This window comes from Erinaceus europaeus, chromosome 17 (genome assembly GCF_950295315.1).
Source record: "Erinaceus europaeus chromosome 17, mEriEur2.1, whole genome shotgun sequence".
NCBI lineage: Eukaryota > Metazoa > Chordata > Mammalia > Eulipotyphla > Erinaceidae > Erinaceus > Erinaceus europaeus.
Genome location: NC_080178.1, coordinates 81241185 through 81255917, shown reverse-complemented (window position 1 = coordinate 81255917; position 14733 = coordinate 81241185). Strand labels below are relative to the sequence as shown.

The 14733-nt window shown below is 54.7% G+C and overlaps 1 protein-coding gene, 1 long non-coding RNA gene, 1 other non-coding gene and 1 pseudogene across 3 annotated transcripts in view; 1 reads left to right on the top strand and 3 right to left on the bottom strand.

Annotated features, from left to right (window-relative positions):
• LOC132533931 (uncharacterized) overlaps window positions 1–14733 on the bottom strand; it is a 94617-nt gene that overhangs the window by 41428 nt on the left and 38456 nt on the right. The window lies entirely within an intron of this gene.
• LOC103120735 (mitochondrial import inner membrane translocase subunit TIM14-like) lies at window positions 861–1331 on the bottom strand (annotated as a pseudogene).
• On the bottom strand, window positions 2865–2968 carry LOC132534221 (small nucleolar RNA U13). The gene has a single exon (XR_009545890.1). It is a non-coding gene; the product is annotated as a small nucleolar RNA U13 (small nucleolar RNA).
• The window catches only part of IPO7 (importin 7), a 50982-nt gene continuing 40111 nt past the window's right edge, over window positions 3863–14733 (top strand). Inside the window, exon 1 of the mRNA XM_007531199.3 lies at window positions 3863–4090. Within this exon, the coding sequence (XP_007531261.1) occupies window positions 4007–4090 (84 nt within the window). The 5' untranslated portion in view covers window positions 3863–4006. The remainder of the gene's footprint in view (window positions 4091–14733) is intronic.

Here is a 14733-nt window from a genome sequence, read left to right as displayed (position 1 = left end):
AAAGCTAGGTTTTTTTTGGCTGACGAAATAACTCAATAAATAGGGTGGTGTGATTCAAGCCTGGCCACCATGACATTGAAGCAAGTTTCAGTGCTAAGATCTCTTTCACTCTCCCTCTGCCTTTTTGACTTTCTTTACAATAAAATACCTTTAGCCCACCTACATGTTAACTGTTGGCCTCAGGCAAAAATCAGTAAAGTCAGGGGTCCCTTGAAATCTAACTAAAATAGACTTCCTGGCTTTTTCCAAAATGGAGACCCCCCAAATCCCACCTGCTCTATTCTTATCTTTAGGGCCCTAATTATTAAACAATTTGTTCTACTTTATATCTTAATGCTTTTCAGCCACCAAATTTCAGATGTTACCATGAGGCCAACCTGCTTCCCTGGGCAGATGACCTCACCAATGTGTCCTGGAAGCCCACCTCCCCAGAGCCCTGCCCCACTAGGGAAAGACAGAGACAGGCTGGGGGTGTGGGTCCACCTGCCAACACCCATGTCCAGCGAGGAAGCAATGACAGAAGCCAGACTTTCTGCTCCCCACAATGACCCTGGGGCCATACTCCCAGAGGGATAAAGAATAGGAAGTCTTCTCCTTCTTTTTTTTCACAGTATTTGTCACACTGCATTTTAATTACCTGTATCAATCTCCCATTAGGCTTGTGGTCCCCTGCGAGCAGACTATCATGTTCACTCTTTGCTGAAGTAGCAAATCATTCAGTGAGTAATGAACAACATTGCTTCCCCTATGTATGCGTCCATAATTACTGAGTAGTCATCTCCAAATGTTGATTTACAAATGATTAGATTTAAAATCCTTAAATTTAGACCAAAAAAAAAAAAAAAAGCCAAGACCTGGACTTATTTTTTGCTTAGTCATTAAAAATTGTAGTATTGAGGCATTTTATTATTTAAAAAAGGTATGTATATGCATAAACTATTAAGAATTTAAGTTTCATCACACATGTACTTCATTTTTTAGCTTGATCTTCTAGTGAATCTTTAGCTTCATTGATTTCGCTTGCTATATAAGGAGGTCCTCCTCTATCTGGGTGATTTAAAAGCATAATAATTCGAAGATGAGCATCTCTTATTTTCCCTTTGTTGGCAGTAGAGCTTACACCCAGTATTAGTGCTGCTTCCCGCTTTGTCATTTAGGGTTCAAACCCACCTCTGTAATAGCCACCACTGAAGGCAGATTTCGGTAGACTTTGAAAAACTTGTTTTACTTGAGGCTCCACATGCTTCATGGCTTGCAAAACATAGCAACCTGCACATCCTGCAGCTGCAATGGTCAGTCCAGCTGCTACCACTGTGCTCGCCATGGCTCCAGCTCGGCTGCCCAGGCCCACAGTGCGGTTCATCCCAGCCTCACCGGGAAACTACGAGGCCGCCACCCAGGACTTATTAGGATGGGAGATGAAGACTCTCTCTCTCTTTTTTTTTTTAAAGATTTTATTTACTTATGAGAAAGCTAGGAGAGCAAAAGAAAGAACCAGACATCACTCGAGTTCATGTGCTGCCGGGGGTTGAACTCAGGACCTCATGCTTCAGAGTCTAGTGCTTTAGCCACTGCACCACATCTCCCAGACCACAAGGGAGCATTCTAATGGAGGGGCTGGGATGTGGGCTGGGATATGGACTCTGGTAGTGCGAATTCTTTTTTTTGCCTCCCGGGTTATTGCTGGGGCTCAGTGCCTGCACCAGGAACCCACTGCTCTGGAGGCCATTTCCCCCCCCCTTTGTTGCCCCCTTTTTTTTTTCTTAAAAGGCAGAAACATTTTTTAAAAGTTTTATTTACTTATTCCTGAGAAATGATAGGAGAGAGAGAAAGGGCCAGACATCACTGATACATGTGCTGTCGAGGACTGAACTCAGGACCTCATGCTTGAGAGTGAAGTCCAAAGCCTTAGCCACTGCGCCACTTTCCAGACCACTGTTGCCCTTGTTGTTGTAGCCTTGCTGTGGTTATTGTTGTTGGTGTCGTCCTCATTGTTGGATAGGACAGAGAGAAACGGAGAGAGGAGGGGAAGACAGAGAGGGGGAGAGAAAGACAGACACCTGCAGACCTGCTTCACCGCCTCGGAAGCGACTCCCCTGCAGGTGGGGGGGGGGGGGGCTCGAACCGGGATCCTTACGCCGGTCCTTGTGCTTTATGCCACATGTGCTTAACCCACTGCGCTACCGCCCCACCCCCTGGTAGTGGGATTTTTTTTTTTTTTAATGAGTTTATTTATTTATGAGAAAGATAGGAGGAGAGAGGAAGAACCAGACATCACTCTGGCACATGTGCTGCCAGGGATCCAACTCGGGACCTCATGCTTGAGAGTCCAAAACTTTACCACTGCACCACCTCGGGGACCACGGTAGTGGGAATTCTATGGAACTGTACCCCTCTTATCCCACAATCTTGATGATAATTATTAAATCAATTAAAAAATTAAATGAAACTTAGGTTTCTGGGTGAGTTCTCAGTCTGATTACTTTCCTAGAAAATGAAGGCTATGAAATACACACCCATATACTTCATTCTGGGGGAATATTATCTGACCTCAGGACAGTTCTGTGAGCGTTGGCACCAAACCCCCCTCATGTGTATTCTGATATTTCTGTTCAATCTGCCTGCTGAACTTGACTTTGCATATTACAGGATTATGCAAAGTGTAACAGCTCCTTCCTACCTTATGGTAAAAGGAAACCTTCCTATGTGAGTTAAAACAATAATCCAGCTAGAATAATTATTAGACATATGCAGGACATGTAAACCTGTACGCCCAAGCTGAGTGGTGGTTTGTTCTCTAAAAAATATTTTTTTATTTGCTTGGGTACTGGAAAGTCTTTTTCTTTTCTTTTTTTTTTTTTTCATGTCAGACGGGTAATGTGCCTGCGTCGTAACAAGGTTTATGGGTGGCACACCTCACGCAGTCGCATGACAACCCAATCATCACACTTATGAACTACAAAAGGATCTGGAAAGTCTTTTTCATCACCCTTATGCTATCTCTCCCCAACCCTCTCGCCTGTTCTATATCCAATCAATATGCAAAGATAGTAAAATTTTTTGATAATTCTTTTTTCTCTTTAATTTTTTTATATTCATTTATTTTCCCTTTTGTTGCCCTTGTTGTTTTATTGTTGTTGTAGTTATTATTGTTGTTATTTTTTAAATTTTTTATATTTATTTATTTTCCCTTTTGTTGCCCTTGTTCTTTTATCATTGTTGTGGTTATTTCTTTATTATTTTTTTTAATTTATTAATTTATTTTCCTTTTTGTGGCCCTTGTTTTATCGTTGTAGTTATTGTCGTTATTTAAATTTTTTTTATATTTATCTATTTGCCTTTTGTTGCCCTTGTTGTTTTATCGTTCTTGTAGTTATTATTGTTGTTATTTTTTTAAAAAATTATATTTATCTATTTTCCCTTTTGTTGCCCTTGTTGTTTTATCGTTCTTGTAGTTATTATTGTTGTTATTTTTTTAAAAAAATTATATTTATCTATTTTCCCTTTTGTTGCCCTTGTTGTTTTATCGTTCTTGTAGTTATTATTGTTGTTGTTGCTGTCGTTGTTACTGGACTGGACAGAGAGAAGTGGAGAGAGGAGGGGAAGACAGAGAGGGGGAGAGACAGACAGACACCTGCAGACCTGCCGCACCGCCTGTGCAGCGACTCCCCTGCAGGTGGGGAGCCGGGGCTCGAACCGGGATCCTTCCGCCGAGAACTCCTTTTTGCGGAGTGAGAGCCCCGCCCTCGGCCGGCCGCGCTGCGGCTCGCGGCGGCCCGCGCGGACTCCATCTCCCAGGCTGCCCCGCGCGCGCGCCGACAGGAAGTGGCCGCCGCAGCTCCCGCCTCCACGTTGTGGCGAGGAGGCTCTATCCGGGCCTCGGGGCTCCTCTTTCCTTTCGCGCCGGTTGCCGCTGCGGAGCGCGGCGGGTCCATGTGCGAGGCGAGCGGCGCTGTTCGTGGCCCAGTAGCACCCGAGCTCGGGGTTCGACCGCGTCCGCGCCGCGATGGATCCCAACACCATCATCGAGGCCCTGCGGGGCACCATGGACCCTGCCCTGCGCGAGGCCGCCGAGCGGCAGCTCAATGAAGTGAGACGCGGCGGCCGGGGCCGGGGCCGGGCGGGAGGCGGGGGGCGGGGGGCGGCGGGCGGCGGCGCGGGCTCTGACAGGCGCGGCCGCGCGGACCCGGGGGAGCGCAGAGCGCGGCGGACACATGGCGGCCGGCGGCCTGTGGCGCCCTCGCAGCCGGCCCTGCGCCCAGGAGGGGGCGAAGCTCGCGCGCCGGCGGCTTCCCGGGCGCTTCCGGGAGCCGGGGGCCGGCGGGGCGCCGCGTGGGGCGGGGCGGGGCGGGGCGGGGCGGCCGTGCGGGGTGCGGGGTGCGGGGTCCGTCCGTCGCCCGCCGCTCGCGGGTGCAGCGAGTGCGGGGACCCCGCGCCTGGGCTGCCTCGGCCCCGCTGTGGTCCGCACGCCCCGTCCTCGGGAATTATTTGCTGGGAGGCGACATGGGTGCTGCGACTCGGTGCCGGCAGAGTCGACCTGGGTGCCGGGAGTGACCTGGGTGCCGGGAGTGACCTGGGTGCCGGGAGTGACCTGGGTGCCGGGAGTGACCTGGGTGCCGGGAGTGACCTGGGTGCCGGGAGTGAGCTGGGTGCCGGGAGTGACCTGGGAGTGACCTGGGTGCCGGGAGTGACCTGGGTGCCGGGAGTGAGCCGGGTGCCGGGAGTGAGCCGGGTGCCGGGAGAGTGACCTGGGTGCCGGGAGTGACCTGGGTGCCGGGAGTGACCTGGGTGCCGGGAGTGACCTGGGTGCCGGGAGTGAGCCGGGTGCCGGGAGTGACCTGGGTGCCGGGAGTGAGCCGGGTGCCGGGAGAGTGAGCTGGGTGCCGGGAGTGACCTGGGTGCCGGGAGTGACCTGGGTGCCGGGAGTGAGCTGGGTGCCGGGAGTGACCTGGGTGCCGGGAGTGAGCCGGGTGCCGGGAGTGAGCCGGGTGCCGGGAGTGACCTGGGTGCCGGGAGTGAGCTGGGTGCCGGGAGAGTGAGCCGGGTGCCGGGAGTGACCTGGGTGCCGGGAGTGACCTGGGTGCCGGGAGTGAGCCGGGTGCCGGGAGTGAGCCGGGTGCCGGGAGTGAGCCGGGTGCCGGGAGTGACCTGGGTGCCGGGAGTGAGCCGGGTGCCGGGAGTGACCTGGGTGCCGGGAGTGACCTGGGTGCCGGGAGTGAGCTGGGTGCCGGGAATGAGCCGGGTGCCGGGAGTGAGCCGGGTGCCGGGAGTGAGCCGGGTGCCGGGAGTGACCTGGGAGTGACCTGGGTGCCGGGAGTGACCTGGGTGCCGGGAGTGAGCTGGGTGCCGGGAGTGACCTGGGTGCCGGGAGTGAGCCGGGTGCCGGGAGTGACCTGGGTGCCGGGAGTGACCTGGGTGCCGGGAGTGAGCCGGGTGCCGGGAGAGTGAGCTGGGTGCCGGGAGTGACCTGGGTGCCGGGAGTGACCTGGGTGCCGGGAGTGACCTGGGTGCCGGGAGTGAGCCGGGTGCCGGGAGAGTGAGCCGGGTGCCGGGAGAGTGACCTGGGTGCCGGGAGTGAGCCGGGTGCCGGGAGTGAGCCGGGTGCCGGGAGTGACCTGGGTGCCGGGAGTGACCTGGGTGCCGGGAGTGACCTGGGTGCCGGGAGTGAGCCGGGTGCCGGGAGTGACCTGGGTGCCGGGAGTGACCCGGGTGCCGGGAGTGACCCGGGTGCCGGGAGTGACCTGGGTGCCGGGAGTGACCCGGGTGCCGGGAGTGACCTGGGTGCCGGGAGTGACCCGGGTGCCGGGAGTGAGCCGGGTGCCGGGAGTGACCTGGGTGCCGGGAGTGACCTGGGTGCCGGGAGTGACCTGGGTGCCGGGAGTGACCTGGGTGCCCGGGTGCCGGGAGTGACCCGGGTGCCGGGAGTGAGCCGGGTGCCGGGAGTGACCTGGGTGCCGGGAGTGACCTGGGTGCCGGGAGTGAGCTGGGTGCCGGGAGTGACCTGGGTGCCGGGAGTGAGCCGGGTGCCGGGAGTGACCTGGGTGCCGGGAGTGACCTGGGTGCCGGGAGTGAGCCGGGTGCCGGGAGAGTGAGCTGGGTGCCGGGAGTGAGCTGGGTGCCGGGAGTGAGCTGGGTGCCGGGAGTGACCTGGGTGCCGGGAGTGACCTGGGTGCCGGGAGTGAGCCGGGTGCCGGGAGAGTGAGCCGGGTGCCGGGAGAGTGACCTGGGTGCCGGGAGTGAGCCGGGTGCCGGGAGTGAGCCGGGTGCCGGGAGAGTGACCTGGGTGCCGGGAGTGACCTGGGTGCCGGGAGTGACCTGGGTGCCGGGAGTGACCTGGGTGCCGGGAGTGAGCTGGGTGCCGGGAGTGACCTGGGAGTGACCTGGGTGCCGGGAGTGACCTGGGTGCCGGGAGTGAGCCGGGTGCCGGGAGTGACCTGGGTGCCGGGAGTGAGCCGGGTGCCGGGAGAGTGAGCTGGGTGCCGGGAGTGACCTGGGTGCCGGGAGTGACCTGGGTGCCGGGAGTGACCCGGGTGCCGGGAGTGACCTGGGTGCCGGGAGTGACCTGGGTGCCGGGAGTGAGCCGGGTGCCGGGAGTGACCTGGGTGCCGGGAGTGAGCCGGGTGCCGGGAGAGTGAGCTGGGTGCCGGGAGTGACCTGGGTGCCGGGAGTGACCTGGGTGCCGGGAGTGAGCTGGGTGCCGGGAGTGACCTGGGTGCCGGGAGTGAGCCGGGTGCCGGGAGTGAGCCGGGTGCCGGGAGTGACCTGGGTGCCGGGAGTGACCTGGGTGCCGGGAGTGACCTGGGTGCCGGGAGTGACCTGGGTGCCGGGAGTGAGCCGGGTGCCGGGAGTGAGCCGGGTGCCGGGAGTGACCTGGGTGCCGGGAGTGAGCCGGGTGCCGGGAGTGACCTGGGTGCCGGGAGTGACCTGGGTGCCGGGAGTGAGCTGGGTGCCGGGAGTGAGCCGGGTGCCGGGAGTGAGCCGGGTGCCGGGAGTGAGCCGGGTGCCGGGAGTGACCTGGGAGTGACCTGGGTGCCGGGAGTGACCTGGGTGCCGGGAGTGAGCCGGGTGCCGGGAGTGACCTGGGTGCCGGGAGTGACCTGGGTGCCGGGAGTGAGCCGGGTGCCGGGAGAGTGAGCTGGGTGCCGGGAGTGACCTGGGTGCCGGGAGTGACCTGGGTGCCGGGAGTGACCTGGGTGCCGGGAGTGAGCCGGGTGCCGGGAGAGTGAGCCGGGTGCCGGGAGAGTGACCTGGGTGCCGGGAGTGAGCCGGGTGCCGGGAGTGAGCCGGGTGCCGGGAGTGACCTGGGTGCCGGGAGTGACCTGGGTGCCGGGAGTGACCTGGGTGCCGGGAGTGAGCCGGGTGCCGGGAGTGACCTGGGTGCCGGGAGTGAGCCGGGTGCCGGGAGTGACCTGGGTGCCGGGAGTGACCTGGGTGCCGGGAGTGAGCTGGGTGCCGGGAGTGAGCCGGGTGCCGGGAGTGAGCCGGGTGCCGGGAGTGAGCCGGGTGCCGGGAGTGACCTGGGAGTGACCTGGGTGCCGGGAGTGACCTGGGTGCCAGGAGTGAGCTGGGTGCCGGGAGTGACCTGGGTGCCGGGAGTGAGCCGGGTGCCGGGAGTGACCTGGGTGCCGGGAGTGACCTGGGTGCCGGGAGTGAGCCGGGTGCCGGGAGAGTGAGCTGGGTGCCGGGAGTGACCTGGGTGCCGGGAGTGACCTGGGTGCCGGGAGTGACCTGGGTGCCGGGAGTGAGCCGGGTGCCGGGAGAGTGAGCCGGGTGCCGGGAGAGTGACCTGGGTGCCGGGAGTGAGCCGGGTGCCGGGAGTGAGCCGGGTGCCGGGAGTGACCTGGGTGCCGGGAGTGACCTGGGTGCCGGGAGTGACCTGGGTGCCGGGAGTGAGCCGGGTGCCGGGAGTGACCTGGGTGCCGGGAGTGACCCGGGTGCCGGGAGTGACCCGGGTGCCGGGAGTGACCTGGGTGCCGGGAGTGACCCGGGTGCCGGGAGTGACCTGGGTGCCGGGAGTGACCCGGGTGCCGGGAGTGAGCCGGGTGCCGGGAGTGACCTGGGTGCCGGGAGTGACCTGGGTGCCGGGAGTGACCTGGGTGCCGGGAGTGACCTGGGTGCCCGGGTGCCGGGAGTGACCCGGGTGCCGGGAGTGAGCCGGGTGCCGGGAGTGACCTGGGTGCCGGGAGTGACCTGGGTGCCGGGAGTGAGCTGGGTGCCGGGAGTGACCTGGGTGCCGGGAGTGAGCCGGGTGCCGGGAGTGACCTGGGTGCCGGGAGTGACCTGGGTGCCGGGAGTGAGCCGGGTGCCGGGAGAGTGAGCTGGGTGCCGGGAGTGACCTGGGTGCCGGGAGTGACCTGGGTGCCGGGAGTGAGCCGGGTGCCGGGAGAGTGAGCCGGGTGCCGGGAGAGTGACCTGGGTGCCGGGAGTGAGCCGGGTGCCGGGAGTGAGCCGGGTGCCGGGAGAGTGACCTGGGTGCCGGGAGTGACCTGGGTGCCGGGAGTGACCTGGGTGCCGGGAGTGACCTGGGTGCCGGGAGTGAGCTGGGTGCCGGGAGTGACCTGGGAGTGACCTGGGTGCCGGGAGTGACCTGGGTGCCGGGAGTGAGCCGGGTGCCGGGAGTGACCTGGGTGCCGGGAGTGAGCCGGGTGCCGGGAGAGTGAGCTGGGTGCCGGGAGTGACCTGGGTGCCGGGAGTGACCTGGGTGCCGGGAGTGACCCGGGTGCCGGGAGTGACCCGGGTGCCGGGAGTGACCTGGGTGCCGGGAGTGAGCCGGGTGCCGGGAGTGAGCCGGGTGCCGGGAGAGTGAGCTGGGTGCCGGGAGTGACCTGGGTGCCGGGAGTGACCTGGGTGCCGGGAGTGAGCCGGGTGCCGGGAGTGAGCCGGGTGCCGGGAGTGACCTGGGTGCCGGGAGTGACCTGGGTGCCGGGAGTGAGCCGGGTGCCGGGAGTGAGCCGGGTGCCGGGAGTGAGCCGGGTGCCGGGAGTGAGCCGGGTGCCGGGAGTGAGCCGGGTGCCGGGAGTGAGCCGGGTGCCGGGAGTGAGCCGGGTGCCGGGAGTGAGCCGGGTGCCGGGAGAGTGACCTGGGTGCCGGGAGTGAGCCGGGTGCCGGGAGTGAGCCGGGTGCTGGGAGTGAGCCGGGTGCCACTTTAGTGGACTGTCTCCAGCGTCTTTGTTTCTGCATTTCTCCAAATTTTTTCAGGACAGTGCTTCTCAAAGCTGCTTCAGATGACCCCTGTGACAGCTGCAGTCAGTTCATAGCTGTCTCTGTGCCGCTGAGTCTGCCACCTATTTGAAGTTTAAGGACCCCCCCTTAGGATAAAAATAAACCTTTAAGTGGCAAATTTCATTTATCTTTCCCGAAGTGGTAGGTAAATCACTTAAAAGCTTATACTGATTCACTAGATGCAGGGTACTTCCCGGTTGAATGTTTTCAGTATATGTAATACTACATTGAGATGCCCTGTACTCAAGGAAACTGTATTTAAAAAAAAACCCAGTTTATAGAATTAAATCTCTTACCTGGAATTATGCTCAGATTTGTAGACTTAAAGTCACCTTGGGATGACTTAGATTTCAGAGGTAAAATAATGGGTGGAAACAAATTTTATTAGGACTTTTACTAACGGGGTATGTTTTGACTTGGGATACATGCAGGTTAAGATGAACATAAAGGGGAGTCTGGCGGTAGAGCAGCGGGTTAAGCGCATGTGGCACAAAAGCGCAAGGACCAGCTCCCCACCTGCAGGGGAGTCGCTTTACAGGCAGTGAAGCAGGTCTGCAGGTGTCTGTCTTTCTCTCCCCCTCTCTGTCTTCCCCTCCTCTCTCCATTTCTCTCTGTCCTATCCGACAACGATGACATCAATAACAACTACAACAATAAAACAACAGGGGCAACAAAAGGGAATAAATAAATAAACATAAAAAATAAAAAGATGAACATAAAGTATATTTGAAAATACAGATGTTACTAAAGTTATGAGAGTACTACTGTGGCTTTGCTGTATTAGCACATTATTTGACTAAACATACTGAGTACTATTACTAAATTGCAATTTGCTTGAAAGAGTTGCTTCTCTTGTACGGAAGTTGGATAAAAAAAGCTGCCTGCAAAATTGAAATTCAGCTTAACATTTTTTTTGAATTATCTTTATTTATTGGATAGAAACAACTAGAAATCAAGAGGGAAGGGGTGATAGACAGAGAGACACCAGCAACCCTGCTTTCCCGCTCTTAAAGCTTTCTCCCTGCAGGTGGGGGGGCTTGAACCTGCATTGTCCTTGCGTGTGTGACAAATGCACTCAACCACATGCACCACCACCCAGCCCCAGCTTAATATCTTCTATAAGTAGAGACCCAATGAACCAAAGAAATAATTTTACGTGGGGCCGGGCGGTGGTGCACTTGGCTGAGTGCTCATGTTATAATGCGTAAGGACCTGGTTTCAAGCCCCCGTCCCCCGCCTGCAGGGAAAAAGCTTCATGAGTGAAGAGGGCTGCAGGTGTCTCTCTTTATTTATTGGATAGACAACCAGAAATAAAGAGAGAAGGAGGTGATAAAGACCCCTGCAGCCCTGCTTCACCACTGACAAAGCTTTCCCCTGCAGGTGGGGGCTGGGGCTCGAACCTGGGTCCTTGCGCATTGCAACAGGTGCACCACCACCCGACCCCCTTATGATTTCCTTGCCTTTTAAGCCCCCTCCTTTTTTTTTTTGCCAGGGTTTTTGCTGGGGCTCCACTGCTTCTGGATGCTATTTTCCCCCCTTTTGTTGCCCTTGTTGTTTATCATTGTGCTTTTTGTTGTTGGCTAGGATGGAGTGAAATGGAGAGAGGAAGGAAAGACAGAGAGGGGAGAGAAAGACAGACACCTGCAGACCTGCTTCACTGCTTGTGAAGCGAATCCCCTGCAGGTGGGAAGCCGGGGGCTCAAACCAGGATCCTGATGCCGGTCTTTATGCTTCACGCCATGTGCACTTAACCTGCTGCACTACCGCCCAGCTCTCCTGTGATTTTCTTTATAAAGTGAAAGTAGTGATATTGGGTTGTTGGAAAAGCCAGGACACATTTTTGCACAGAAAACCAGAAAATACATCAGGACGCTTCCAACAGCTCAACAGTATGTGTGGGCTGAATGAAGTGGTGCATGCTTAACCCGATGTGCTACCACCAGGCTCCCCAGATAGCTTGCTTGCTTTATTTATTTATTTATTATTTTCTTCAAATGTATTTTATTGATTTATTATTATTGGATAGAGACAGCCAGAAATTGAGAGGGGAGGAGGATATAGAGAGGGAGAGAGACACCTACAGCCCTGCTTCACCACTTGTGAAAGCCTCCCCGCCTGCAGGTGGGACCAGGGGCTTGAACCCGGGCCCTTGCACACTGTAATGTGTGTACTTAACCAGGTGCGCCACCATCTGGCCCCGCATTATTTATTTAAAAAATTTTTTTTTAATTAACTTTATTGGATAGAAACAGCCAGAAATTTAGAGGAGGGAAGCAGGAGAGAGACCCCTGCAGCTCTGCTTCATCACTCACAAAGCTTTCCCCTGCAGGTGGGGGCCAGGGGCTTGAACCCTGGTCCTTTAACACTGTAATATGTTGCTCAACCAGGTGTGCCACCACCCGCCCCCCCCATAGCATTATTATAGCATGAAAATTGTCGCAATTGCATGCCCAGTGCCAACTCTTCGTAAATGTTGAATGCAGAGAGAGAAAAATTTGAGTGAAATGGAAATGTTACCTCATCTTTAAATCTGTAGATTGTGTTATAGTGATCTGGCTCTTCTCATTCAGGTGCCATGTTTGAGGTTAGCAGATGTGTGAGAGACAAGAGAATCAGGGCAGCACGCTGGCACATGTGACGCGTGTGTCAGACTCAGGACCTCATACTAGTCCAGTGCTTTTGCCGCCTCCCAGGCCGCTGTGCAAGTCATCTAGATTGCTTTGTTAGGTGACCTAAAGTGAGTGACATTTAGTCGTTTATGTATTCGTTTATGCCAGCATCAAAGACAACTTGCTATTGAGACCTGCCGTTCCTATGTATTTGTATATACCCAAATGTCTTGTATGGTAAATATGAAAAAATAATCTCCAAAACCTTTTGACAATTTTTTTGGTAGTAGATCAGTCTCTGCTCATTTCCTGCTTTTGCTGCCATAAAAACCTGTCAACCTGTTTGTCGTACATAAACCTGTATTCAGATTTCTTACCCTTCTGTTAAACTCTTATCACCTAAAAGTCTTCCTGTCTGTAAATCATATCCATCCATCATACATGCCATTGTCTCTGGTTTTCTGCTACTATGTGAACTTAAAGTTCAACATTTCAACACCTAATTTTAAATTCAACTCACATTAAAAAATTTTTAAAAATATTCTCTTTTGTTGCCCCTGTTTTATTGTTGTAGTTATTGTTGTTATTGATGTCGTTGTTGTTGAATAGGACAGAGAGAAATCAGGAGAGGAGGGGAAGACAGAGGGGGAGAGAAAGACAGACACCTGCAGACCTGCTTCACTGCCTGTGAAGCGACTCCCCTGCAGGTGGAGAGCCGGGGGCTCGAACCGGGATTCTTATTCGGGTCCTTGCGCTTTGCGCCATATGCGCTTAACCTGCTGTGTTGCTGCTCGACTCCCTTTAAAACTCAGATTTTAACTTTTTAAATTTCTGATTTTTTTTTTTAACCAGAACACTGATCATTCTGGCTTATGGTGGTGCGGGGGATGGAACCTTGGACTTTGGAGCCTCAGGCATGAGCGTCTGTTTGCATAATCATTATGCTATCTACTCTCCCCCCTTTTTTTAATATTTATTTATTTTCTCTTTTGTTGCTGTCGTTTTTTATTGTTGTAGTTATTGTTGTTGTTGATGTCACCATTGTTAGGACAGAGGAGAGGAGGGGAAGACAGGGGGATAGAAAGATAGACACCTGCTTCACCGCCTATGAAGCGAACCTCCCTGCAGATGTGGGGGTGGGGGAGGGTCTTGAACCCCTGCCCTAAGTTTTTAAATTTCATTTGAACTTGGTGATTGCTTTTTCTTTCTTTTTTTTTTTTTTTTTAATTTTTTATTTATAAAAAGGAAACATTGACAAAACCATAGGATAAGCGGGGTACAACTCCACACAATTCCCACCACCAGAACTCCTATCCCATCCCCTCCCCTGATAGCTTTCCTGTTCTTTATCCCTCAGAGTATGAACCCAGGGTCATGGGTTGCAGAAGATGGGAGGTCTGGCTTCTGTAATTGCTTCCCTGCTGAACATGGGCGTTGAAGGGTCTGACAGGTGGATCCATACTCCCAGTCTGCCCGTCTCTTTCCCTAGTGGGGCAGGGCTCTGGGGAATCGGGGCTCCAGGACACATTGGTGGGGTTGTCTGTCCAGGGAAGTCTGGTTGGTATCATGTTAGCATCTGGAACCTGGTGGCTAAAAAGAGAGATTACATATAAAGCAAATCAGATTGTTGGCTAATCATGAACCTAAAGGCTGGAATAGTGCAGATGAAGAGTTTGGGGGTCTTCCTTTTGTAGATAGCTAGTAGGCATATTTTAGTTATATTCCAAAGGGCTGGGCGGTAGCACAGCAGGTTAATCAATCACACACCGAATCGACACCGAACCAGTGCAAGGATCCCGGTTCAAGCCCCCTTACTTCAGTCCTTGTGCTTTGGCCTCCTGCGCTTAACCCGCTGCGCTACTGCCCGACTCCCAATTGAAAACTTAAAATTTTTTTTTTAATGTTTGTTTGTTTATTTTCCCTTTTGTTGCCCTTGTTGTTTAACATTGTTGTGGTTATTGATGATGTCCTTGGATAGAACAGAGAGCAATGGAGAGAGATGGGTACATGGGGAGAGACAGACAGACACCTGCAGACCTGCTTCACCGCCTGGGAAGCGACTCCCCTGCAGGTGGGGAGCCGGGGGCTCAAACCGGGATCCTTACGCCGGTCCTTGTGCTTTGCGCCACGTGCGCTTTGCCCGCTGCACCACCGCCCGACTCCCCCAATTGAAAACTTTTATTGAGGGGCCAAGCAAATAGCTCAGTTGTATACCGTGCTGCTTAGCCCTGTACTTGACCTAAGTGTGAGCTGGCTCCCACCACATTAAAGGAGGCTTCCTCCGAAGCTGCTCCCCCCCCCCCCCATGTTATCTGCAAGAGCCAGTCAGGAGCCATGAAGATGATATAATAACAATAACAGCAGTAATGATGGTGCAGGTGATGTTCCTGATATGGATAAAGTGTGAATTAATGTTGATTTATATTTAGGTCCATGATAGGTAATGAGAAGGTAAAAGGTTGTTTTAAGAGACCTGAGAGGTGGCACAGTAGATAAAAGCATTAGACTCTCAAGCACGCGGCCTTAAACTGAGCGCCTGGAACCACGTTTCTCAGAGTGAAGATCTGGTTCTGTCTCTCATAAACACATACTTATAAAGGGTGTCTAAGACAGCGGCTTTATTATGGGGACATCTTTTAAACTTCAGTGTTTAGTTCTAGTCGTGCATAGTGATGTGCTATGATCCATTATGTTGTCTTAGTTCTGGTTCTCAGACTACTAGAAGTCGAGCTTGAAGCAGGGGCCTGTAATTAGTGGTAGCTTTCAGAAGTTATATATATATATGTATACATATTCATAAAAAGTTTATTGAAGCATCTTTGGGGCTTACATCAGTGTTTGCCAAACTGATGATCATAATGCCATAATTAAAAGTTTAAGGTTTTAGTGGTAAAGATTGTTT